This window comes from Theropithecus gelada, chromosome 11 (genome assembly GCF_003255815.1).
Source record: "Theropithecus gelada isolate Dixy chromosome 11, Tgel_1.0, whole genome shotgun sequence".
Lineage (NCBI taxonomy): Eukaryota > Metazoa > Chordata > Mammalia > Primates > Cercopithecidae > Theropithecus > Theropithecus gelada.
Genome location: NC_037679.1, coordinates 101,872,871 through 101,898,147, shown reverse-complemented (window position 1 = coordinate 101,898,147; position 25,277 = coordinate 101,872,871). Strand labels below are relative to the sequence as shown.

The 25,277-nt window shown below is 50.7% G+C and overlaps 2 protein-coding genes across 5 annotated transcripts; one reads left to right on the top strand and one right to left on the bottom strand.

Annotated features, from left to right (window-relative positions):
- Nucleotides 1–21,515, top strand: ITFG2 (integrin alpha FG-GAP repeat containing 2). 3 transcript variants are annotated; one of them, XR_003121737.1, is made up of 14 exons: nucleotides 2–234; nucleotides 5,171–5,266; nucleotides 5,855–5,896; nucleotides 6,052–6,298; nucleotides 8,161–8,300; nucleotides 8,772–8,920; nucleotides 9,311–9,408; nucleotides 9,603–9,656; nucleotides 9,752–9,852; nucleotides 10,832–10,949; nucleotides 11,748–11,921; nucleotides 11,998–12,160; nucleotides 18,957–19,622; nucleotides 20,863–21,515. XR_003121737.1 is itself a non-coding variant. In XM_025401262.1 (12 exons), exons 1-12 carry the CDS (start codon nucleotides 139–141, stop codon nucleotides 12,099–12,101), a joined length of 1,344 nt encoding a protein of 447 aa, XP_025257047.1. In that variant the 5' UTR covers nucleotides 1–138; the 3' UTR covers nucleotides 12,102–12,979. The 3 variants fall into 3 exon arrangements, 2 of the variants coding, with proteins under 2 accessions (XP_025257047.1, XP_025257048.1); XM_025401262.1 differs by lacking the exons at nucleotides 18,957–19,622; nucleotides 20,863–21,515 and having other exon boundaries at nucleotides 1–234; nucleotides 6,052–6,223; nucleotides 11,998–12,979; XM_025401263.1 differs by lacking the exons at nucleotides 18,957–19,622; nucleotides 20,863–21,515 and having other exon boundaries at nucleotides 24–234; nucleotides 6,052–6,223; nucleotides 8,832–8,920; nucleotides 11,748–12,849.
- On the bottom strand, nucleotides 14,051–24,239 carry NRIP2 (nuclear receptor interacting protein 2). 2 transcript variants are annotated; one of them, XM_025401266.1, is made up of 6 exons: nucleotides 23,680–24,239; nucleotides 19,445–19,597; nucleotides 16,460–16,542; nucleotides 16,056–16,177; nucleotides 15,753–15,805; nucleotides 14,051–15,449 (listed from the first exon to the last, which is right to left on the bottom strand). In XM_025401266.1, the coding sequence occupies exons 1-6, from the start codon at nucleotides 23,869–23,871 to the stop codon at nucleotides 15,357–15,359; spliced, it is 696 nt and encodes a 231-aa protein (XP_025257051.1). In that variant the 5' UTR covers nucleotides 23,872–24,239; the 3' UTR covers nucleotides 14,051–15,356. The 2 variants fall into 2 exon arrangements, with proteins under 2 accessions (XP_025257051.1, XP_025257050.1); XM_025401265.1 differs by lacking the exon at nucleotides 14,051–15,449 and having other exon boundaries at nucleotides 15,504–16,177.
- Nucleotides 24,240–25,277: the final 1,038 nt, after the last annotated feature.

The window sequence follows — 25,277 nt, the reverse complement described above, 5'->3', positions numbered from 1 at the left end:
GGAGGAAGGCAGCGATTGGAGGCTCAGGCAGTGACGTAACTTGCTGCTTTAAGTGGCCTTCCGCTCTGGCGGCTGTCGCGACGGGGGTTCAGGGACCATTTATTGGGGCTCCCCGCTCCCTCTGCACTTGGAGGTGCCATGAGATCGGTTAGCTACGTGCAGCGCGTGGCGCTGGAGTTCAGCGGGAGCCTCTTCCCGCACGCTATCTGCCTTGGAGACGTTGATAACGATACGGTAGGTGCATGCGCACTGCAAGAGCCTGGATCTGTGCGGGGACGGCGCAAGGGAAGTGGGACAGGCCGCCCGAGCGTGCCACGTGAGCGTGAGCATGCGCGCTGTGGCTAGTATGGAGCGCTAAAGAGAAAAACTTTATTGATAGCTTCAGTGTTCGCGGTTGGTTTTGTTCGTTTGTTTGTTTGTTTGTTTTTGAGACAGAGGCTCCCTCTGTCACCCAGGCTGGTGTGCAGTGGCGCGATCTCGGGTCACTCCAACCTCCACCTCCCGGGTTCAAGCGATTCTCCTGCCTTAGCCTCTTGAATAGCTGGGATTACAGGAGCCCGCCACCACGCCCAGCTAATTTTTGTATTTTTAGTAGAAATGGGGTTTCACCATGTTGGCCAGGCTGGTCGCGAACTCCTGACCTCAGCTGATCCCTCCTCGGCCTCCCAAAGTGCTGGGATTAGAAGCGTGAGCCACCGCGCCCGGCCCCTGGGAGTATTTTTTAAGTGGGATAGATAGTTGATCCCTCGGCCTGATTGAGTCAAGTGTTCACTGGAGGAGCCTGGTAAACTCTGGTGGCCAAGTTTTCTGGATCACTGTTTCTGAGTTAAGCCTCCTGCAGTGGCGTCACCTCTCAAATCACTTACCTTGGCTGGACGCAGTGGCTCACGCCTGTAATCCCACCACTTTGGGAGGCCGAGGCGGGCGGATCACCTGAGGTCAGGAGTTCGAGACCAGCTTGGCCAACGTGGTGAAACCCCGTCTCTACTAAAAATACAGAAATTAGCCGAGTGTGGTCGTGCGCGCCTCAGATCCCAGCTACTTGGGAGGGTGAGGCACGAGAATCGCTTACACCCAGGAGGCGGAGTTTGCGGTGAGCCAAGATCGCGCCCACTGCACTCCAGCCTGGGCCACAGTGCAAGACTTCATCTGAAAAAAAAAAAATCACCTTTCAAAGCCGTGAAGTGGAAATAACAATGCCGCGCTCCCTGTGGCTCCGCCCCTTCGAAGACTTCTCTGAACCTCCTCCTACCCTCACAGAATTAAGCACACCGTCCGTGCTTAATATAGGCATTAAACTCAAAGTCTGCTGCTATTAGACTTGGCCCACTCGGCTGGACTAGATTGGGGTATTTCCCTGCTTTGCTCTCCCGCCAGGGTAACAATCACTGCCACAACCCAGTGTTAATAACGTCCGGTTTCTTCAGTGCCTGCTTCATGGTAGATGCGCGTGCCTGGCAACTTGTGCTACACCTTGGTTGAATTACAGAAACAATCTCCACCTACCTTTTCTCTCCTCAGCAGTCGTTCCTCTTTCTTTCTTTCTTTCTTTCTTTATTTATTTATTTATTTTTGAGACGGAGTCTCACCCTGTCCCCCAGGCTAGAGTGCAATGGAGTGCAGTGGCTTGATCCCGGCTCACTGCAACCTCTGCCTCCTGGGCTCAAGCGACTCTTCTGCCTCAGCCTCCCAAGTAGCTGGAATTACAGGCGCCCGCCACCGCGCCCGACTACTTTTTGTGTTTTTGGTAGAGATGGGGTTTCACCATGTTGGCCAGACTGGTCTTGAACTCCTGACCTGGTGATCAGCCCACCTTGGCCTCCCAAAGTGCTAGGACTACAGGCGTGAGCCACCATACCCAGCCCTTCTTCTCATTTTTTAAATAAATTACCACAGGTCAAGCAGGTAAAACAATGCGTGGCACACAGTTTGGTGGTCTCTTAAGTGTTCGTGTTGTTGTGAGCATTTTATTCTGTTTTTCTGCAAATCTTTATTGAGCTGCTCATTATGCACCAAGGACTCTGCTACATTCTGGGAATTCAAAAATGAACGAGAGAATTCCAGTCCTCAGCTCATAATCAAGTTGTGTAATAGTCACCGGATAATAAAATGTAATGAGATGCATTGACTGAAATACGTAGGGGATTCTCCGGTGGAGCATTAAAGGGAATAGTGTCTGATGCTCTTTTTTTTTTTTTTTTTTTTGCAGACATGTATTTCGTATTTCTAATGCAAAGCACTGGATTGCCCCCTTCTACCCTCTGCCCTGTCTTCCTACTGGGCCTCCCTGTTTCACACTTCCTTCACTGTCCTGTGCTTATTTCCCACCGCCCCCTAGTGCTGTGATGGAGAAGGTATTTTATGAGGCCTCTTTTGACTCTACCCGCTCTGGGGAGGAAAGAGTTATTCTCATAAATTTGTATTGTGTTTTCTGGGCTTTCATGTTTCTTCATGAACTGCCAAGCTGTCCAATTTTATGAGAAAATCAAAGGAGGTATTTTTTAATTTTTTTGTTTTTTACAGAGACAGGGTCTCACTCTGTTGTCCAGGCTGGAGGGCAGTGGTGCAATCATAGCTCATTGCAGCCTTAAACTCCTGGGCTCAAATGATCCTACTGCCTGCCCCAGCCTCCTGCGTAGCTGGGACTACAGGTGCCTGCCACCATGTCTGGCTGATTTTTTTAATGTATTGTAGAGATGAGGTCTCACTGTATTAACCAGGCTGGTCTCAAACCTCTGGCTTCAAGCAGTACACTGGCCTCGGTGTCCCAAAGTGCTGGAATTACAGGTGTAAGCAACCTCACCGGGCCACATTTTTAAACAGTAAGTTATCAAAGCACCTTCAGATATACATTATTTTCCATTTTATCTGATTGCCTTCTTTGTTTAAAAGCATTCCCTTTTTTTCATAGCTTTATAGCACCACCTTTTTTGAAATTGTGTTTATCTAAATGAATTACACTATTATTCACTTCTACAATATTAGATATACTATCATTTTTTTCACCTGAGTTGTAAGCTCCATTACTGTAAGCTCCATAAGAATAGGAATGTTTTAATCTGTTTTTTCCACTGCTATATTCTCAACCCTTAGAACAGTGTAGGCACTGGCTGGGCGTGATGGCTCACGCCTGTAATCCCAACACTTTGGGAGGCTGAGATGGAAGGATCATTTGAGTCTAGGAGTTCGAGACCAGCCTGAGCAACACAGTGAGACCTCGTCTTTACAAAAAAGTGAAAAAATTAGCCAGATGTGGTGGTGCGTGCCTGTAGTCTCGGCTACTCTGGAGGCTGGGGTGGGAGGATTACTTGAGCCTAGGAAGCTGAGGCTGCAGTGTGATGCAGTGAGCCATGATCACACTACTGTACTCCAGCTTGGGCAACAGTAGGACCGTCTCAAACAAACAACAAGAAAACAGAAAGAAAAGAAATATCAAGTAATAGAAGGTTTGATTTTTTAAAAAGCTAGTTTTATGCTTCTGTGATCTGATATTCTCACCAGAAACTCCCATAACAATTATAAGAATTAAAAAAGAAATCAAAGTTGTTTTTTTTTTTTGAGACGGAGTTTCACTCTTATCCCAGGCTGGAGTGCAGTGGAGTGCAGAGGTTCACTGCAACCTGTGCCTCCCAGGTTCAAGCGATTCTCCTGCCGTGGCCTCCCAAAGTAGCTGGGATTACAGGCGTGAGCTACCACGCCCAGCCAGAAATCAAAGATTCAAATAAATTCCAATTCGTTTCTAACTTTTCCTTACTGTTCACCTGTTATCTCTGTTGCCTTCAGAACTAAATTTCTTGAGAGTATAGTATTAGTTCAGTGTATTCTGGGGACAGGAAGGGGATGTTGGCTGTACCCCCAAGAGGAGATCATAAAGCAATTTGCAGAAGTGGGGTTTGAAGCCACTTGGTTAACATCTTGAGCCCCTGTAAAGGGCAGCTACCCAGATACAAATGGTGGAGAGGCTCCATGCAGGGACCTCCCTTCCCTAGAGCTTAGCCATCACTTGAGGGCACTGGAGGCCCAGAGTGGGGAGCAGCCCCTTCAGGCTCTACCCCCTTAGGCCCCACCATCCTGTGTGGTTCCCACATACACCTCAAGATCAAAAGGCCTTGCTAGAGGAGGGAGGGCCCCAAGAGTTCACATTGTCTTTTTATTTGGCCCTTGATTAAATATGAGGTCCGAAGTTAGATTCTCCAAAACTCCACCATCTTGGGCTGTTTTCAAAACATGTCCCATTTGTAATGGGCAAATGCAAAGAGCCGAAGTCAGGCATGTATAGCCTAGAGCTGTTCAGGTGGCATACTTTTCTGGGGTGGGCCATAAATTGTGTGTAGCCTCAATTTCTGTAACCTCTCCTACCCCCAACACACACACCCCTAAATGGAAATAAAGAACTGGGAAACTATGGCTGTGTTGGCCCCAAAAGATTGTTTTGTTATGTTTTTTGAGACAAGGTCTTGTTCTATCACCCAGGCTGGAGTACAATGGCACGATCATGGCTCACTGCAGCTTCAGCCTCCTGAGCTCAAGTGATCCTCCTTCCTCAGCCTCCTGAGTAGCCGGAACTACAGGTGTGCACCACCACACCTGGCTAATTTTTTTTTTTTTTTTTTTTTTTTTTTTTGAGAGGTAGGGTCTCACTCTGTCACCCAGACTAGAGTGCGGTGGTGCAATCTTGGCTGACTCACTGCAACCTCTACCTCCTAGACTCAAGCAATTCTCCTGCCTTGGCCTCCCGAGTAGTTGGGACCACAGGCATGCACCACCATGCTTGGGTAATTTTTATATTTTTTGTAGAAACAAGGTTTCACCATGTTGGCCAGGCTGGTCTCGAATTCCTGAGCTCAACCAATCCACCCGCCTCCGCCTCCCAAAGTGCTGGGATTACAGGCGTGAGCCACCGCACCTGGCCTCACCTGGCAGATTTTTAAATTTTTTGTAGAAATGGGATCTTGCCATGTTGCCCAGGCCTGAAGTGATCCACCCACCTCCACCGCCCAAAGCAGTGGGATTACAAGTGTGAGTTGTTGCACCTGGCCAGACTTTTAATAAAGTTGAGGAAGAGGCAAGTTGAGGTCTTGTGATTTCCCTTGGTTAGGCTAAGTAGAGAAGAGCTTGAAGTGGTTCAGCAGAGTCCCATCCTAACGCTTTCTTCTCTCTCCATTTGAAGTTAAATGAACTGGTGGTGGGAGACACCAGCGGGAAGGTGTCTGTGTATAAAAATGATGACAGTCGGCCATGGCTCACCTGTTCCTGCCAGGGAATGGTCAGTATTCACTTCCCTGGGCCTGGAGGGGGGAAGGGATCCCTTCTGTCCAGGGACAGCCTAGGATGATTCCCACACAGGTGCTCACCCATGTGTCCTGACTCCCCAGCTACTGGGCCCAGCCACTGACTTGCAGCCAATTTGATTCAGGGAGGGCAGCCCCCAGCCAGCGCTTGCACCTGTCCTCACACACGCATACATGGGCTGGGGTGTTTTTGTGTAGCGGAGTGCTCCTTGACACTTTATGGAAGTTGCCTAAGGTGGTCTAATCTTAAAGTATAGTCAAAAATGGGGGCAATAATTTGAATAAGTCTAGAAATATGATCGCCTAGCTCGATTAAATATAGGGTTCCTGTTTTATTTTAAGTTCAGATTGTCTTAACCACCTCAGGTCTTCATGTTGCTGTCTGAGTAAACCAAACCTATAGCACAGTAACTCAGTTAATAAAGATAATCACCATAGTTCATATGGCACAAGTTTTCAGTGAATGATGGTGATTAGAAAACCTACCCGCTCCTTGCTTCACAGAGATCAGGGAGTACTGGTCTCCCTTGGCGTCTCCCTGAGCCTCCCTTTCTCTCTTACAGCTGACTTGCGTTGGGGTTGGAGATGTATGTAATAAAGGAAAGGTAAGAACTACAGGGGACCTTTCCTGATTCCTAGCTCACGGCGGAAATCAGCTGAAGGTTGAAGGCTTCAGCTCTGACCTCTGTGATCTGATTATCGGGCTTGTTTCCCAAACTCCCTCCCCAGTCCGTCTCTCCTATACCTCTGTTTGTCCTAGAACTTGTTGGTGGCAGTGAGTGCTGAAGGCTGGTTTCATTTGTTTGACCTGACACCTGCCAAGGTGTTGGACGCTTCTGGGCACCACGAGACACTAATGGGAGAGGAGCAGCGTCCAGTCTTCAAGCAGCACATCCCAGCCAACACCAAGGTCATGCTGATCAGTGACATCGGTGGGCATGCCTACCTTTCAGGCAGCCAGGAGAGTAGGAGTCAGTGGGTGCTAGAGCAGACCCCAAGGGATTGGGGTGAGAGGGAGAATCCGTATTCATTTATGCATTGGTTATGTACTGAGCTCCCGTGATAAGCCAGGCATCGCTCAGGGCACTGGAATAGCCGTAGTGAATAAATAGACCAAAATTGCTGCCCTCCTGGGCGTTACTATGAAGAGACAGAAAAGAAACAGTATAGGCCAGGTGTGCTGGCTCTCGCCTGTAATACCAACGCTTTGGGAGGCTGAGGTCGGAGGATCACTTGAGGACAGGAGTTCCAGGCTGTAGTGAGCTGTGATCTTACCACTGCACTCTAGCGTGGGACCCTGTCTCTCTTTAAAAAAGAAAGGAAAAGAAAAGAAACACTATACATTTTGTAAGATAATTAAGTGGTATATTAGAAGGTAGTAAGTGCATGGCTGGATGCGATGGTTTAGCCCTATAATCCCAGCACTTTGGGAGGCCGAGGCAGGTGGATCACTTGAGTTCAGGAGTTTGAGACCAACCTGGCCAACACAGTGAAACTCTGTCTCTACTAAAAATGCAAAAACTAGCCAGGCCTGGTGGCAGGCACCTGTTATCCCAGCTACTCAGCAGGCCGAGGCAGGAGAATCACTTGAATCTGGGAGGTGGAGGTGGCAGTGACCCAGGATCATGCCACTGCACTCTAGCCTGGGCGACAGACTCCGTCTCCAAAAAAAAAGAAGATAGTAAGTGCAGCCGACCATGTGGCTCACGCCTGGAATCCCAGCACTCTGAGAGGCTGAGGCAGGCGGGTCCCTTAACCTCAGGCGTTCAAGACCAGCCTAGCAAACATGGTGAAACCCCGTCTCCGATAAAAATACAAAAATTAGGCTGGGTGCGGAGGCTCACGCCTGTAATCCCAGCAGATTGGGAGGCCGAGGTGGCCGGATCACGAGGTCAGGAGACCAAGACCATCCTGGCTAACACAGTGAAACCCCACCTCTACTAAAAATACCAAAAAAAAAAAAAAAAAAAATTAGCTGAGCGTGGTGGCATATGCCTGTAATCCCAGCTACTCTAGAGGCCAAGGCAGGAGAATTGGCTTGAACCCAGTAGGTAGAGGTTGCAGTGAGCCAAGATTGTGCCACTGCGCTCCAGCCTGGGTGACAGAGACTCTGTCTCAAAAAAAAAAAAAAATAGTAAGTGCAGTGGAGAAAATAATTCGCAGAAAGTGCTAGAGTGTCGAGGTAGAGGTAGCAATTTTAAATGGAGTTGTTAGGGCTAAGTCCTCACTGAGAAAGTAACATTTGGTTAAAAAAAAAAGCGGCAAGCAAGGGAGCCATACAGATGGGGGCTTGTAGGTGGTGGGAGATACATGGGATGAATTGGGACACTTGAGTTGCATGTTTGAGAAGTAGTATGAAGGCAGAGAGCGGATAGGAGCTGCGGAACAGATGGACCAAATGGACGGGCAAGATGCCACAAACGCAGACAGGGGCGGGGGCCGACTGAGTGTGAAGTGAGCAGCACTGCAGATCGGGCATGCAGCCACACTGGCTAGAAGGTGCCGCTGTTAGCAGAGGAGCCGGGGCTGCTCGTGGGACTCCAAAACCCATCTTGTCTTTTTTTTTTTTTTTTTTTTTTTTGAGACAGAGTCTCACTCTATCGCCCAGGCTGGAGTGCAGTGGCCGGATCTCAGCTCACTGCAAGCTCCGCCTGCCGGGTTTACGCTGTCTCAGCCTCCGGAGTAGCTGGGACTGCAGGGGCCCGCCTAATTTTTTGTATTTTTTTAGTAGAGACGGGGTTTCACCGCGTTAGCCAGGATGGTCTCCATCTCCTGACCTTGTGATCCGCCCGTCTCGGCCTCCCAAAGTGCTGGGATTACAGGCTTGAGCCACCGCGCCCGGCCTCCATCTTGTCTTTCATGCCCACAGATGGAGATGGGTGTTGTGAGCTGGTGGTGGGCTACACAGACCGTGTGGTGCGAGCTTTCCGCTGGGAAGAGCTAGGTGAGGGTCCCGAACATCTGACAGGGCAGCTGGTGTCCCTCAAGAAATGGATGCTGGAGGGTCAGGTAAGCAGCTGACTCTGGCGAGCAAGGCCCCGGGGAGCTGGGAAGAAGGGCTCCTGGAGGAGGCAGTGGGAGAGCAGTCATGGGACAGGGCCAGGATGGGGAGAAGTGAAGTCACCTTGTCAAGAGAGATCCAAAGACCATTTCGAATCAGGGGCTTAGGGGAAATTGCTAGTAACAGGCGAAGAGAAAGGCATGTTGGGCTAAGAATGAGGACTGTGAAGGTAGGTGTGGAGTGGGCCGCATCAGGACCTAGACCCCAGCTGGGTCATGCACAGGGGAAAGCATGTGGTCTGTGTGGAGAGGACGGTGCCAGGCAGGAGCCCTGGAAACTCGAACTCCTTCCCCTGCTGCTACCCTTGAAGCCCAGAGGGCTGTTCCCAGGACCCCCGCCCCGCTCCCACCCCCGCCATTCTCTGCAGGGTCCCACTTCCTTCTGTCTCCATCTTCCTTTAATCCCATTCCCTGGCGCAGGTGGACAGCCTCTCAGTGACTCTGGGGCCACTGGGTGTTCCTGAACTGATGGTGTCTCAGCCAGGCTGTGCTTATGCAATTCTACTGTGTACCTGGAAAAAGGACACTGGGTCCCCTCCTGCCTCCGAAGGGCCCACGGATGGCAGTAGGTAAGGGGGTACAGGCCTGTGGATGGTGTAGGGGTGCATGGAAGCAGGATGGGCTCCCAGATGGCACGTGGTAGTCAAATGGGTCTGCAGTTGGCAGAGCTGCCTCATCTAGGGCCCAGCCCAAGCACCTTTGCCCCACTGGGGAAGATTACGTTAGGACCAAGGGAATCCTGGGCTCTAACTTTGTAGCACCTGAAAGAGGTCCTGAAATTCCAACCTGGCAGCCCCATCCCTGTCTCTTCTCTTTGCCACATGGACCAGATAGGGTCAGTGGCAGGTTTCTAAGTTGATTCAAATCCCAGAAGCTCTTGCAGGGATATGGGTTACAAAGGGCTGGAGAACTCAGCTCACTTGGTCTCTCGCTTGATCCTTCCACCCTCCCGTGTACAGGGAGACCCCAGCAACCCGAGATGTGGTGCTGCACCAGACATCTGGCCGTATCCACAACAAGAATGTCTCCACTCACTTAATTGGCAACATCAAACAAGGTGAAAGTGCGGTGGGGGTGAGGGAGGGAGATGAGGGGCAGCCGTGAGTTCTGGGAGAGTGGAGATCCATAGCTTGCCCCTCATTTCCAGCCCTGTCCTTTCCCTGCTGCTGCAGAATACCCCTCTCCCCGTAGGCTCTGACCTTGCCCTGCCCTTGACGTTTTCTTCCTCTGGTCCTCCTGTCCTACCCACAGGCCACGGCACTGAGAGTAGTGGCTCTGGCCTCTTTGCCCTGTGCACCCTGGATGGTGAGCAATGCTGGGATGGGGTGTGGGGGCTGTATGCCTGTAGGGTCTGCTCGGGGCCTATCCCACCCGCGCTCAGCCTGCCTGTCCCCTGGCAGGGACACTGAAGCTCATGGAAGAAATGGAAGAAGCAGACAAGCTGCTGTGGTCAGTGCAGGTGGATCACCAGCTCTTTGCCCTGGAGAAACTGGATGTCACCGTGAGTGGAAAACCTGGCAGAGCAGAACATTCTTGCGTTTTCCACATGGAGAGATGAGATTTGGAATAATCAGGCTATTCTCACATCCCGGGGAACTCCCAACCTTTATCTTTAGTCTTTTTTTTTTTTTTTTTTTTTTTTTTGAGACAGGATTTCCCTCTATCACCTAGTCTGGAGTGCAGTGGCATGATCTTGGTTCACTGCAACCTTTGTCTGAAGCCATCTTGTCACCTCAACCTCCTGAGAAGCTGGGACTACAGGCGTGTGCCCCCACACTTGGCTAATTTTCCTAAACTTTTTGTAAAGATGAGATCTCACCATATATGGTTTCAAACTCCTGGGCTCAAGCAATCCTCTCGTCTTGGCCTCCCAAAGTGTTGGAATCACAGGCGTAAGCCACTGTGCCCGGCCTTAAGTCTCTTTAGATAGGTCTAAATCTATCTGCAGCGAGTTTGTTTCCTCTTACTCTACCGTATTTAACGCTATACCGTGCTGTTAGAAGTCTGTCATTTCCATAACTTCAGCAGAAGTAGTAGCCCTAAAGAAAAGTTACTGTAAGAGCCTGGAAGTATGTTATTCGTCCCAACTCCAGAGGCATATTTTGTAGGTTTTTCTTGTCCATATATAAATCTCTATTTAATGTCACTATGGCCCCTGAATCAGCAGGCAGGGGCTACACTTTATATTGTCGTCAGGCATGCTTGTTGGTTTAGGAGAAGAGGCAGACCTGGGTTTGAGTCCTGATTCTGCTGCCTCCTAGCTGAGTGGCCTTGGGTAAGTGACTCTATTTCTACAAGCTGAGGTTTCCTCAGTATAGAATTGCCTACTTCCTACGGTGGCTGTGAGCATTATGTGACAGCTCATTTGACAGTCCCGTTTACTGCCCAGCCCATGGGTGAAATTCCTCCCCAGCTGGCTGTTTGTCATCCAGAGTCCAGTCCGCAGCTCCTTTATGTTCCTTGTCTCTGGCCTTTTTCAGGGCAATGGGCATGAGGAGGTAGTTGCATGCGCCTGGGATGGACAGACATACATCATTGACCACAACCGCACCGTTGTCCGCTTCCAAGTGGATGAAAACATCCGTGCCTTCTGTGCAGGTGACCCCCGCCCTCATGGCCCCTTTCTGACCACACTTAAGTTAGACAGGCGTGTTAGATATGCCAGGGAAGTGTTTGCCCCTCACTTCCCTTTCTGCCGTATCCCCTGATGGAAGTCTTCATTCACCAATGAGTTCTTCAGCTCTTTTGTTTGGGGGTGAGGGGTGGTCACTACATTGCCATCTTGACAATCTTAAATAAGAAATAAAAGACAGCAGCATCTCCACCCCGGAATATTTTAAAGAATGGCATGAGTTTCTGTCATCGGTCTGGGATGTGTGAAGACATCAGGAAGTTCTTTTCCACCTGAGCACGCCAGGTCTCTGTGGAGAAAGGTCTCCTAGAACATTTTCATTAGTTCCAAGTCAGGGGCCTTGGGAGGCAGCACTCACTCTCTGGGTGACTGGGGGATGCCTTTGGAAGGAGGGATTGGCACCGAAGAGAAGCCTTACTTTCTGATCGTGTTCTGCTAGTCTCGCCCTTGGGCGAGCAAGGCCGTCCCTCATCACTCCAGGGGTATCACTAAGATGGGAAAATCAACAAATAGCACCTTTTTGGATTCTGTTCTGCCTGGGTTTTGTTGCTATGGTTTTTCTACATCTGAAGTGAGCCAGGTCTTTTCCCATCTTATCTGTTTTACTGAGTTCCTAACAGAAAACAAATAGAGAACCTTTCATTTTTTTCCGGACATCAGTGGAGGATAGGAAGTGCTGACTCGAAGGTCTGTGTTTTGCTCTCTGCCCCCCACCACCAGCACTGAAACTTCCTGACCTTTGTCTCCCTGCCCACATCTTCCAGGCCTGTATGCCTGCAAAGAGGGCCGTAACAGCCCCTGCCTCGTATATGTCACTTTCAACCAGAAGATCTATGTGTACTGGGAGGTGCAGCTGGAGCGGATGGAGTCTACCAATCTGCTGAAACTGCTGGAAACCAAGCCGGAGTACCACAGCCTGCTGCAGGAGCTGGGTGTGGGTGAGTCCCAGAAAAGCCAGTGGCCCAGGTGCCCAGGAGACCCACAGCCTCTCACCCACCCCTTCTTGGCTCTCAGATCCTGATGACCTCCCTGTGACTCGTGCGCTGCTCCACCAAACGCTCTACCATCCAGACCAGCCACCACAGTGTGCTTCCTCAAGCCTCCAGGATCCCACCTAGCCGTACTTGCCTCAGAGCTGGTGAAGGATTCTTCCGAACCCCCACCCTACCCCCTAAAGGTATCTGTGATATTGGCAGGATAGGGAATATGCGTTACAGAAATGCAGGATTTGACTCTGGACATGAAAGATGGCAGCAGCGCTAGGGTGACCATGAACTATAGACCTTGCAGTCTTTTTGGTGAAAGAAGAGACAAGTTGACCCTCTGCCCATTTCCTTGTGGACCTCATCCATCACGCCAGCAGGGTCCTAGGACCCTGGCCTTGTTCCAGATCATCTGGGACATGTCCCACTTCCCACTTTGACTGTGTTGAAAACAGAGACTTGTTTGCGTGGCCCCAACACCCATAAGGAAACCAGGCTTTAGGCCCAGGGGGGCAGTGGAGGTAAGGGCTCCACCCCATCTTAAGCTCTGTCTTCCATGGCATAATTCCAAGTTCTTGACGTTGGTAATTGTTAAAGGAATGGCAAACTGTTTTGTTTTGAGGGATCTTTCTACAGTCTGGTCTCACCCATGTTCCTAGCAACCCTGAGATGATTTTCCTCCATTTACCAAAGCAGCTGGGTCAGTGCTTTCTCGTGTTGCCATATTCTTCAGGTATTAGTGAGCTTCAGAGGCCCTGCTCCCATTTTTCCACCCACCCATTCCCCCATAAAAAAGCGTATTGTCTCTAAGACAATAGTCATTTAAAATGTGATGCAGGTTTATGATCCAGACCACAATCAGAATTATATCTTGGGTCATTTATGTGCCGTCTGTTCTTGATTCTCAGTGCTCTAAGTCGGTGTTTTTCAAACTGTGGTTGCAGTCCTTTGGTGGATTATGGCCAGCATTTTTAGAATAGGTAGAATAGAATAAAGTAAAATAGAAAACAGCAGAGTACATTGCTCGCAGTGTGGGTAAGTATTGTTTTGTTACAGTCATATGTGCGCGTGTGTACTGAGTGCCATGTGAAATGTATTCCTGCTGTGGTCAGAGGAGCTGGAAAGCCATTGCTTTCAGATTGCTCTCAGTTATACTGACCCTAGTCAGGTGGGTCAGCCTGGGCGAGGGCCCACATTCCCATTTCCTTTCTGTAAGGGACAGCGGGCAGAGTTATCATTCAGCTCTTGACGGCAGGGAGGAAGACCAGAGAAGAACATTGACATAGAGAAACGAGTTTATTCCAATGGAGAAGCAGCTGAACCGAGGGCTTGTCACTGGGCCTGGGGTCTGCAGTTACAGAAGCAGCAGGAGGCAGACAAGGAAAGGCAGAGCACAGGACCCAGGAAAGCGGACCTTGTGGAGCAAGGCAGTGAGGGAGAGGAAAGCTTTTAGGATTTTGAGACCAGGTACTATGGCACACGTGATAAGTGAGCCCCTCTCCTTTCCTTCTGAGGGCAGGGGAGGCAGCCGGGAAAGGTCAGGCCAGGTGTCACAGGCAGCTCCTCGCATCCCGGTTCTTCTCTTTTTTTTTTTTTTTTTTTGAGACGGAGTCTCGCGCTGTTGCCCAGGCTGCGATCTCGGCTCACTGCAAGCTCCACCTCCTGGGTTCACGCCAGTTTGCTGCCTCAGCCTCCTGAGTAGCTGGGATTACAGGGGACCGCCACTGCGCCCGGCTAATTTTTTGTATTTTTAGTAGAGACGGGGTTTCACTGTGGTCTCGACCTCCTGACCTTGTGATTCGCCCGCCTCGGCCTCCCAAAGTGCTGGGATTACAGGGCGTGAGCCACCGCGCCCGGCCCTGGTTCTTCTCTAACCCAGTCTACCCCAGGCTCAGGACTCTGTCTCAGCCCAAGGGTCCCACCCAGTTCAGGTTAGCTCTACCACTGTCCTCCTCTCCCCCTGTTTGTTTGTTTGTTTTTGGAGACTCCTTGGGTCTCACTCCTTCGCCCAAGCTGGAGTCCAATGGCACAAACTTGGCTCACAACAATCTTGTGCCTCAGCCTTCCAAGTAGCTGGGATTACAGGTGAGCACCACCATACCTGGCTAATTTTTGTATTTTTTAGTAGAGATGGGGTTCTGCCATATTACCCAGGCTGGTCTCAAACTCCTGACATTAAGTCATCCGCCCGCCTCAGCCTCCCAAAGCGCTGGGATTACAGGCATGAGTCATTGCGCCCGGCCTCTTTCTTTACTCCTAATCCATGATTTGAGAGACTCACACCAGCCAGAAAGACTCTCAGGGGTCTGGCGTCTGAAGCTTCGGGTTCTTCTCTTTACAGTGAATTCAGAAAAGCCTCTCTCTCCTGACAGACCCCAAACTTCAAAAAAAAAGAAAAAGCCTCTGTCTTTTTGCTTTGGCAAAGCCTGGTGGGGGGTTAGAAAGCCACTGATTCCAGGACAAGGCGAGCTTAAGCTCAAGAGACCAGAGACAGGGATGGGAAGAAGGCCTAACGAGGTGGGTAGTTCCAGAAATCAGAAAGAATACTAAATAGGTTCAGTCTGAGTGGTGACAGCCTCACTGTCCTGTCTGCCTCGTAGGAGCAGTTCTCTACAAGGCTCTGCCACACACACACCCAAAGTTCAGGGGCTCGGTGGGTACAAAAAGCAAGTGGAGAAGGATAAATACCTAGCGTTAATAGCAGAAGTATGTCCAAGGTTTTGCACAGGGTAATCAAACAATAACTGGCTTCAGACATTTGCAGCCCCAGAAAAATAACTAATGAAAGCTCTCAGCCTTATGAGATGGACATTCCTATACTAACTCCATCTCTTTGTTGTATTGAATTCTGTCTCATGTTTCTTCCCCCACATCTGTGCAGATGTGCACAGAATCCAAGAGGCAGACACCAGGAGGTCCAGGGACCCAGGTTGGTGAGGCGTGGCAGTGTAATTGTGGGAGATACTGAGCCCCAGAAGGTGTGGTGAGAGACATGGTGGTGTGGGAAGTTGAGTTGCGTTTGGGGTGGAATTGGGTGCTGGGCAAGGACAGCAGTCAGCAGAGCCTTCGACCCAGCCCAGGCAGGCACCCCATTTTGCTTAGCCTCCCATCTGTGGTCCTGGTTTGGCTTTGCTCTTCTTGGAGGGAAATGAATGAGAAACCTGGCGTCGTGGGCGCGCTAGTGAAAACTCCCCCTGGGGAGTAGGACAGCTGCTGAGAAGCAGAGAGGAATGTGGCCGGCTGGGGGAAATGGGACAGCAGGGCTCAGGGTGGTGATTGAAAGGGCAGACGCCGGAGTCCCCAGCTACCTGGCTTCAAGAGCACCCGTTCCCCACACGCCTCTTCTGCTAAGGCAAGGTCTTTCCCTCTGGGGACTGACTGAGACAGCAGTCACTGGCCAGGTTCTTGGTACAGAGGCAGGAAGGGCAGCTCTGAGAACGGGGCTTTCAGCCGCAGCACTCCGCGCTCCAGGTCGATGCAGCACTGTGGGGTGTAGAGCAGTCATGCCGGCTCACCTCAGCCCGTCACCTGCCTCCCACTTCCCACAGCTTCCACCTGCCTTTTGCTCTCCCCCTTATCCCCATTTCCCTTGACTCCTGTTGGAGGGGGTGACCCAGTTCTCTTGACTTTTCACTGGGTGGTGAGTAAGGAACCTCTAAGGAAGCAAAGGGACAATTGCCAGTCTCTAAGTCACTCTCATTAGAACCTGGTCCAAGCTTCCACACCTGTGCCTTCTACTACTTTTTCCTGGTGCTTTGGATCAGGCCCTGAGTGTGGGTGCCTTACCTTGAGAGAAAGCAGAGTCTGCAGGCCCAGGCAGAATTCAGGACTCTCGACATCTGCAAGAACCATTTGAAAATCGAAGAGGCTGAGGGTTCCCAGTGGTCACTGCTGCCCTCCTCTCAGCCCTTGCTCCTTCTCTGCCCACCCCATCCCCAGATCCAAGGGCACTGGCACGGAGATGAGGGATGGTCAGAACATCTCTGGGGACTCCTTGTGCTGCAGGGACTGAAAGTCTCTGCCTTTGCCCCACCCTGAAGAGAAAGGTGAGAGGCGAGCACCAGGGCTGTTGCAGAAGGGGGGACTTACCCACCACCTGTGCCGAGCACACCACGGTCTCCTGCCCCAGCTGTAGCTCCAACTGCTCCACCTGGGTTGGGGGCCCAGGGGCCAGGTCCCCAGCTGAGGCTTTTAGGACCTTCTTCTCTAACCTGTGGTTGGGAAGCAAAGGTTATAGCTACCACAGCCCCCAGTGGGCTTCACCCCATTAATCAGCAGACGTCCCACTCTACTATGGGTTCACCTCCAACCCCTGACCTCACGTGGGGTCTAAATCCTTGCCTTCTCTGCCAGAGTCTTCTAGCCACTCTTTTGTTAAATAACAGCTTTATTGAGATAAAATATGCAACTGTCGTCACTATCTAATCTGAGAATATTTTCATCAGCCCAAAAAGAAACCCCGTCCCCCATTTGCTTTTTTGGGCCACTCTTACCCCAGGCGGCTGAGACATCCAGCAGAGATCCGATTGTATTGGGTGCCTGTGTCCACGGCCACTCTAAGCAGCAGGTCCTGGCACTGAGAAAGAGGGATTGTGCCGAATCAGTGAGTCCCTAGGAGAATGGGTTGGGATTGGGTCCTTCAGTTTCCCAGCCCACTGATGACTCCCTTTTAGAAATGAGTGGAGAAAACGAACTGTCTTTAAAACAGGCTTTTATCGGGGCCAGGCGCAGTGGCTCACGCCTGTAATGCCAGCACTTCGGAAGGCTGAGGCGGGTGGATCACCTAAGGTTGGGAGTTCAAGACCAGCCTGACCAACATGGTGAAACCCTGTCTCTACTAAAAATACAAAATTAGCTGGGCGTGGTAGCGTAGGCCTGTAATCCCAGCTACTTGGGAGGCTGACGCAGGAGAATCGCTTGAACCCAGGAGACAGAGGTTGTGGTGAGTCAAGATCGCACCATTACACGCCAGCCTAGGCAACAAGAGCAAAACTCCATCTCAAAACAAACCCAAAAAAACAAAAACTGGTTTTTATGAGACTCACACAATAGGGGCAGAACTCCCGGATAAATCAAAAAAGGAAGTGGGCTAGGTGAGGTGGCTCATGCCTGTAGTTCTAGCACTTTGGAGGCAAGAGGATCACTTGAAGCCAGGCGTCCAAGACCAGCCTGGGCAACACAGCAAGACCCTGTCTCTACAAAAAATAAAACGGGAAAAAAAAAAAAAGTGGTTCTATGTGATGAGTTCATAAATTTGGGGAAGAGCTGCCAGAGATGGAGAAATGGTGATCTATTCAGAGGAATCCTTGGGAGTTTGATGGCCTCCTGGTTCGAAAACTCCAGGTTAGGAATAGAGGAAGGATGAGAAGACTGGAATCCCCTGTTAGGAAACTCAGCTGTGGGTAACCAAGAAGTTTGCCATTAGAAACAAAGGAGGACAAGTTCACCTACTTTGGGACATAGACAGACATTTTGATATACACTTGGATATACACACAGGTCATTTTCTCATTCCAAACATTCATTGAGCATCTGCTATAAGATATGTTACTGGAAGGTACATCAGTGAGTGCTATTTAGGAGTCTAAAGGAAGTAAAATCTAACTCTACTATATGGCAGAAAGTTTTGTTGTTTTTTTTTTTTTGAGATGGAGTCTCGCTGTGTCACCCAGGCTGGAGTGCAGTAGCGCGATCTCGGCTCACTGCAAGCTCCGCCTCCCGGGTTCATGCCATTCTCCTGCCTCAGCCTCCCGAGAAGCTGGGACTACAGGCACCCGCCACCAAGCCCGGCTAATTTTTTTTTGTATTTTTTGTAGAGACGGGGTTTCACTGGGTTAGCCAGGATGGTCTCGATCTCCTGACCTCGTGATCCGCCCACCTCGGCCTCCCACAGTGCCGGGATTACAGGCGTGAGCCACCGCCTGTAGAAAGCTTTAAGGACTATTAAGGACTATAAAAGGATGTGAATGTCCCGGCCCCATGGCCCACACCTATGTATAATCCAAGTACTTTGGGAGGCCATGGTGGAAGGATCGCTTGAGGCCAGGAGTTCAAGACCAGCCTGACCAATGTGGTGAAACCCCCATCTCTACTAAAAATACAAAAAAAATAAATAAATAGCCGGGTGTGGTGGTGCACACCTGTGATTTCAGCTACTCAGAAGACTGAGGTGGGAGGATCGCTTGAGTCCAGGAGGTTGAGGCTGCAGTGAGCTCTGATCATGCCACTGCACTCTGGCCTGGGTGACAGAGTAAGACCCTGTATCTTAAAAAAATAAATAAAAGGACTGGAAAAGTCAGGGAGCACAGTAGCTCACACCTGTAATCCCAGCACTTTGGGAGGCCAAGGTGGATGGATCTCCTGAGGTCAGGAGTTTGAGACCAGCCTGACCAACCTGGAGAAACCCCATCTCTACTAAAAATGCAAAAGTAGCCAGGCACGGTGGCATTTGTCTGTAATCCCAGCTACTCAGGAGGCTGAGGCAGAAGAATTGCTTAAACCCGGGAGGTGGAGGTTGCGGTAAGCCGAGATCACACTATTGCAGTCCAGCCTGGGCAACAAGAGTGAAACTCTGTCTTCAAAAAAAAAAAAAAAAAGGGCCGGGCGCAGTGGCTCACACCTGTAATCCTAGCACCAGGAATTTGAGACCAGCCTGACCAACATGGTGAAACCCCGTCTCTACTAAAAATACAAAAATTAGCCAAGCATGGCAGTGCGGGCCTATAATCCCAGCTATTTGGGAGGCTGGGGCAGGAGAATCGCTTGAACCCAGGAGGCAGAGGCTGCAGCGACCCGAGATCGCACCACTGGACTCCAGCCTGGGTGACAGAGCGAGACTCCGTCTCAAAAAAAAAAAAAATTTTTTTAAAAAAAGGATGTGAGTAACGTGCCTTAGAGGTTGGGAGGCAGGAAAGGCTGTTTCCTACTGGGAAAATCAGAAAAGGTTTCAAGGAGGAGGTAACACCTGATCTGGGCTTTAAAAGCTTGCAGAATGCGGACCCAGAATTATTGGAGAGCAAGAAGAGAGCAATCCAGGTAGAAGCAGCACAGAGCAAAGACGGTGGCCCAGGACCACTGGGAATTTATTGGGAACGTTCAGTAGTGACTGAGTGGTTAAATGGTTCCAGAGATTACAGGGCCAATGCCTTGGAACACATGAGTTTTTTCCAGAATTACGTTATCCATGCACACACACCATTCGTCTGTGTAGAGCACACTGAGGAGTACTTACTTAATTTAAGTACTGTATTTTGACCAAGGAAAGGGGGCCGAGTAATGGTGGTGACAGATGGAGTTGCACCAAGGAAAGATGGGTTGGGGCAGGGAGGAAGGAGGTAGAGGATCGTGGTTAGGTCCAAGCTAGGGAGAGACGTGTCCTTTCTCCCTCCTTCCCGCTGCCATCAGGGCAGAAAGGAGAGTAGGTGAAGTGAGCGCAGGCAGGGTTGTTAATGAAAGTGTGTCCCTGGGAGGCCTCTCACCTTGCAGTTGACCAGAAGAGCTGGAATCTCTGTCCTGCTGGTCCTCCTCCTGCTCTCCTGGCCATGAATCAGGGCCTGCACCCGGGGAGACTCCCCCTGAAGCCAATTCGGGTTTCCCTCTACCAGGCGTCTTTGGATCACACTGTGCGGCTGCTGGCTCCATCACGAAACAATGAAGGTAGGCAGTTCTAAACCCAGGTATCCAGGCTGCTCAGTTACCCCACTTAGATATCCCAGGATGCTCCCCCAAACCCCCGACCCCAGACCTGAGCCTTATCCTAGGAGCTGACCCTAGGGTCCCAGCAGTCAGGTAATGAGAGCAGAGTAAGCCCCAGTATCAAATCATGCCATTTTCCTTGGACACTCATAGATTGCTCAGCAGTGAGGAAATGGGAAGAGGAGAATGGTCCGTTCTTGGTTAAACTGACTTAGTAGCTAAAGGGACATTTCAGGAATTAGTATGCTTGGGGGAAATTTTGTCTCAAACTTATATTTTTTTTTAACTAGGAGGTTTGTTTTTTTACTTCCCCTCTGACCTCATCCTTCAGTGGGCTTCAAATCCCAGGGTTGGTGGTGTGATGAAAAACAGTAAGAAGCTCTTAAGAACTAGGCCAGGCGTGGTGGCTTATACCTGTAATCCCAGCACTTTGGGAGGACAAGGTGGGTGGATCACTTGACGTCAGGAGTTGGAGACCAGCCTGGCCAACATGGTGAAACCCTATTTCTACTAAAAATACAGCCGGGTGCGGTGGCTCACGCCTGTAATCCTAGCACTTTGGGAGGCCTAGACGGGCGGATCACAAGGTCAGGAGCTCGAGACCATCCTGGCTAACACGGTGAAACCTCGTCTCTACTAAAAATACAAAAAAACTAGCCGGGCATAGTGGCGGGCGCCTGTAGTCCTAGCTACTTGGGAGGCTGAGGCAGGAGAATGGCGGGAACCCGGGGGGGCGGAGCTTGCAGTGAGCTGAGATCGCGCCACCACGCTCCAGCCTGGGTGACTGAGCAAGACTCCATCTCAAAAAAAAAAAAAAAAAAAAAAAATACAAAAATTAGCTGGGTGCGGTGGCGCGTGCCTGTAGTCCCAGCTACTTGGGAGGCTGAAGTGTGATGATCACTTAAACCTGGAAGGCAGAGGTTGCAGTGAGCCAAGATCACACCACTGCACTCCTGTCTGGTTGACAGAGCAAGTCTCTATCTCAAAAAAACAAAACAAAACAAACAAACAGAAAACTCTTAAGAACTAGGATGCTGGGAATCATCTTTGACCTGTCCCTCATCTACAACCACTCCCATTCCATCCAGTCACTTCCCAGATTCTGCCGGTTTTGCCTCCTGTGTAGAATCAATCTGTCCCTCCTTTCCTTCTCTCTCGTCTTTCTTTCTTTTTCTTTTCTTTTGCCTTCTGTTCTTTCAAGATGGGATCTTGCTAAGCTGCCCAGACTGGACTCTAATTCCTTGGCTCAAGGCATTCTCTAGCCTCAGACTCCCAAGCAGCCGGGACCAGAAGCATACGCCACAGCACCTGGCCTCCATCCTTCCTTTCTGTTACCGCGTGTGTTCCACACTCCCCGCAGCTCTCTTGGATCCCTCAAACACCTTCTTAAGTTCATAACCTGTCTCCAGACCTGTTACCTTTCAAATACATCTGCTTGGAGCTTCAGACTGGAAGCTAAAAACCTTGCTACTCCAAAACGTGGTCCTCAGATCAGCAACTTTAACATCATTTCGAAGCCTCTTAAAAATGCAGACTCCCATACCTACTGAATCAGATGTTTCATTGTGACAAGATCCCCAGGTGATTCGTGTGCAGGTTAAAGTTTGAGAAGCACCAAAGTAAAACATGAAACTAACCATGTACTGTCTTATTTAAAATGCATCAAAGACCCCCTACCCCACATTGCTTGCTGGAGCTCAAGCTTTTGAAGGTGATCCACAGCCCAGATGACGGGGCCGTGCCTCCTTCCCTGCCACTCTGTTTGTGGGCCCCAGAAGCACCACTCATACCAGGCTGCTTTTTGCCTCCATGCCTTCACTCCTGTCTCCTCTCTTCCTGAAACTCCTCTTCCCCACTCTTCTCGAGGCTAGACTGAAGAACTGACTTAACACACTTTATTTGAGAGAGAGGTTGCATCTTAAGTTTGGGATTCTGTGTACATCTTACCATGCAGGATGTACCTTCTCCAGGATACCCTCTCTGAGCTCTTCATGCTTCTCTCTCCATACACCCTAAGCTGGGGTCCCTTGTCTTAGCTCCCTTTGCCATGTTTCTCACAAATGTTATGTGTGGATTTTACTCTCCCATTAGCCTGGAAAGCCCCTGAGTCTACCTCGCTCATTTTTATATCCCAGGGCATGGCTCAGCATCTAGCAGGCACTCAATAAATGCTTGCTGCAGACTGACTCTCTCCCAGGCTCTACGCACCTCTCCACCTGCCCTCTCTCCTTGGGAGCCTGGGATTGTTTTTCTGCCCTTAGATTAATGAGGCCCTTGGGGTTGCTCCTGGCAGCGAAACTGCCAGCAGGAGACCCAGTGCTGGGAAAAGTTCAGCGAGCTCTGGGACTGGCTGGAGAGACTGGCTCTGCACTTCCCACGATGGACACAGGCTTCAGGCCCCTCCCACTGTTGTGCAGTTTGCTCCACAGCCATCCCAGGGAGGGAGACAATGGGGTCTCCCCTACCTGTCGTGCCTTTGCTCCCAAAGCCACAGGAGGTAACTGCTAGAGATCAACTGGGGACATCCTGGGCAGAGGGGAGAGGTGAAAAGCTCAGGACTTTCTCGTCAGAAGGCAGGACCTGCCACTCTGGGATGGCAATGTCAGTAGAGCACCTTCTCCTGGGGCCAAACAGATGTAGGATGGTCCCCAGTAGGTTCTAGCCATTGAGAACCAGACAACCCACTTCCCTGCTCCATTCCTGTTTTTCAGCTATGCTTGCTGCCACTGCAAGAAGGAATAAGCCCCTGGCAGTTCCTTGAATTGAAGTCTCAGTGCAATCCCTTTTCCTTGTTGGGAGCTAGGGAATTGCCAGGCCTCTGGGCTGTGGTCCTGGTGTGGGCACCCAGGCTGAGAGGAGTCTGGAAAGGTAGAGCTAAGTAGAGAAAGGTAACAAGGCGCTGCACTGGCCTTCAGCTTCCCTGGGAGAAGCAGTTGGTGGAGCGCAGGCCGGCAGATACGCTTCCAACCTCTCAGTGCAGGCCTGGTTGAGTACCTGTTCTCAGACTAGGAGAGGGGACTGGGAACCGAGTGCTTCCAAGCCTTTCCACAAAGGATTCCCTCTCTCCCATGGGTCAGGGGCCAGGAATATTTCTCAGACTAAATGGAATAGTAGCTGGGGGAATAATCATGGCATTTAGATAGCGCCTGCTACTACGCACTGTTCTAAGTGCTTTAAATATATCAGCTCTAACAACTCTCCCAACAAACCTGTGATTGCTTTTATTCTTATTTAACAGATGAAGAAACTGAGGCACAGAGACATAAAGTCAATTGCCCAAGTTAGTAAGTGGCAGAGCCAGGATCTGATCCCAAGCAAAGTGGCTCCATGGCCCCGCTTGTCAGCACTGCCTCAGAGGAATGCCTGAATCTGCAATTGTCCCCCGCCCACTCACATCCTTACTATTACTCCCCTGCCCCATTCCTCTGAGGCCAAAGCTGCTGCAGACGGATGGGAGGAGAGGAGCCTGGAAGGTCTATTCCACTTACGAGTGGGGGGAGCAGCATTCAAGGCGGCCAGGGGCCCCTGGCAAGAGCCACACAAAACCCTGATGCCCTGGAAAGGATGGAGACCCCCCCAGTGCTTTGATTCTGAGGAGAAAGGACAAATGGATAGACAGACCTGGTGGAGGGAACCTGTGGTTCAGGGGGAGCAGGAAGTCACAACCCTAAACTGGCCAGTCCTCCAGGCCCTCCCAGTTTTAAGTGACCACTCTAGAAGGTTCCTGTGTTCCTGTAAGCCCCCACTCCTAAACAGCCTAGCTCCTCACCACCCTCAAGTTTTGGGCCATTAGAGGGAAAAGGCAGGGAAGCTAAGCAGTGAGAATAGGACCCCTCAGAGCCACCAAACCATGGTAACATCCCCAGTGAAGAGCCTCAAGTTGACATACGACCTCTCCCCGTCTCAGCAAGGGAGCGGGACCTGAAAGCTGAGGGTCTGCACGTTCTGGTCCTGCTCAGGATCTGAGAAGTGGAAGGAAAGGGCCAGGGGACGTGGGCGGGGGAGGGGGATGCCTCACCAAATCCTTGGAGGTGCCGAGCCTCTTGAGGCTGTCCAGCGGGAGCAGGTCGGCCGAGTCCTTGTGCAGGAACTGGGTGGCCTGTTTGAGCCGGCGCTGCTGGCTCAGGTGGGCTCGGTCTCGAAGCTGTGCCTCCTGCCCCCTCGTCCTGGCTTCTCCCTCATCTCTCCTGGCTTCCTGCTTGGTGCTCATGGCCCCTGCTGGAGGAGTGGGCCGGGGGCTGCTCAGGGGGGCGTCACCGAGTCCTCTCTGCTTCTTCCTGCCTGTCTCCGTCCTGTGCTGCAGCTCTCCTTCCAACAGGAGGGTCCCCGCGGGAGGGAAAGAGGAAAGAAATAAATAATGTTCAGCAGCAGCCGCGTCGTCTCCAATTTCCCGAGATTGCTGTAGAGGGAGAGAGACTCCGGCTGGAAAAACCCAGTCCTAGAAGAGAGGGAGGGTTGGCAGGGCCCACAGCTGGCTGACTTGGCCCCGTCCCCAACGCTGGGGTCCTGTTCAGAGCGGGCGGTGGATGGGGCGTGCATGTGTGTGTGTGTGTGTGTGTGTGTGTGTGAGAGAGAGAGAGAGAGGAGAGACAGACAGTACTGTAAACTGTCAGGGTGCCTGTGCCAGGTGGTTTGCAAGGAAGCGCCTGTCACTGTGTGGGGGCGGCAGCCCTAGTGCCCCTCCCAGCCTGTGTGGCCCCCCCTTCCTCTGCATCCCTCTCAGGCTTCCCAGGGCCGCCCAGCTGTTTCCTCCGCAGCCCGGGGCTGGCGTGCAGGCCAATAACTGGATTCAGATCAGAGAGGGGCAGCACGAGAGTGTCCTTCCCTCCTCCCATCCCCCTAGCTTTACCTCCTGAGGTCTCTTCCCTCGCGCCTAGCAGATGTCAGAGTCTTTAACTAATTTACTCTGGATTCTGGGTTCCAGGGAATGGCAGGAACACCTCTGAATCTTCCCACGAGTAGAAATGGTCCCTGGCATCTCAGTCTCCTTTATATGACTCTCCTCAAGTCCTGGCTCTTTAAAAAATGTTACACTTCAAATATACAGAAGTTATAACGAGTAAGATAACCAGTACTCTTTACTGATCACCAGTTTAAAAAATAAGCTGTTGAAGCTCCCCGTGCACTTCCACTTCCACCTGCTGAAATCGGTGTTTATCAGGCCCATACTTCTTTATATTCTTTATGCAAATACTTCTATATGCATTCTAAGCAATACGTCGTTGGTTTTGTCCTACTCACTGTATTTATTCGTCTGCAGTCTGCTCTTTTTTGCTCAATATTTGTTAGTGAGATTCATCCATACGATATGCCTAGCTCTAGTTAAGTGACTTCACCTGCTGTGTAACATAGTATTCCACTAGATGCATGCATGACATTGAGGAAATTGAGGTTATTTTTCATTTTTAGGTCTAACAAACAATGCTGCTGTGAATATTTTTGCACACATCTCCTGGGGCACCTGTGTCAGCATTTCTCTAGAGTATACACCTACACCTAGGAGTGGAATTGCTGGGACGTCCCATATACAGCTTTGCCTTTTTGGCATATTGCCAGAGTGTTTTTACCAGTGCACACTCAGACAGCTGCACACGGGGGCTCCTGAGGTTCCACATC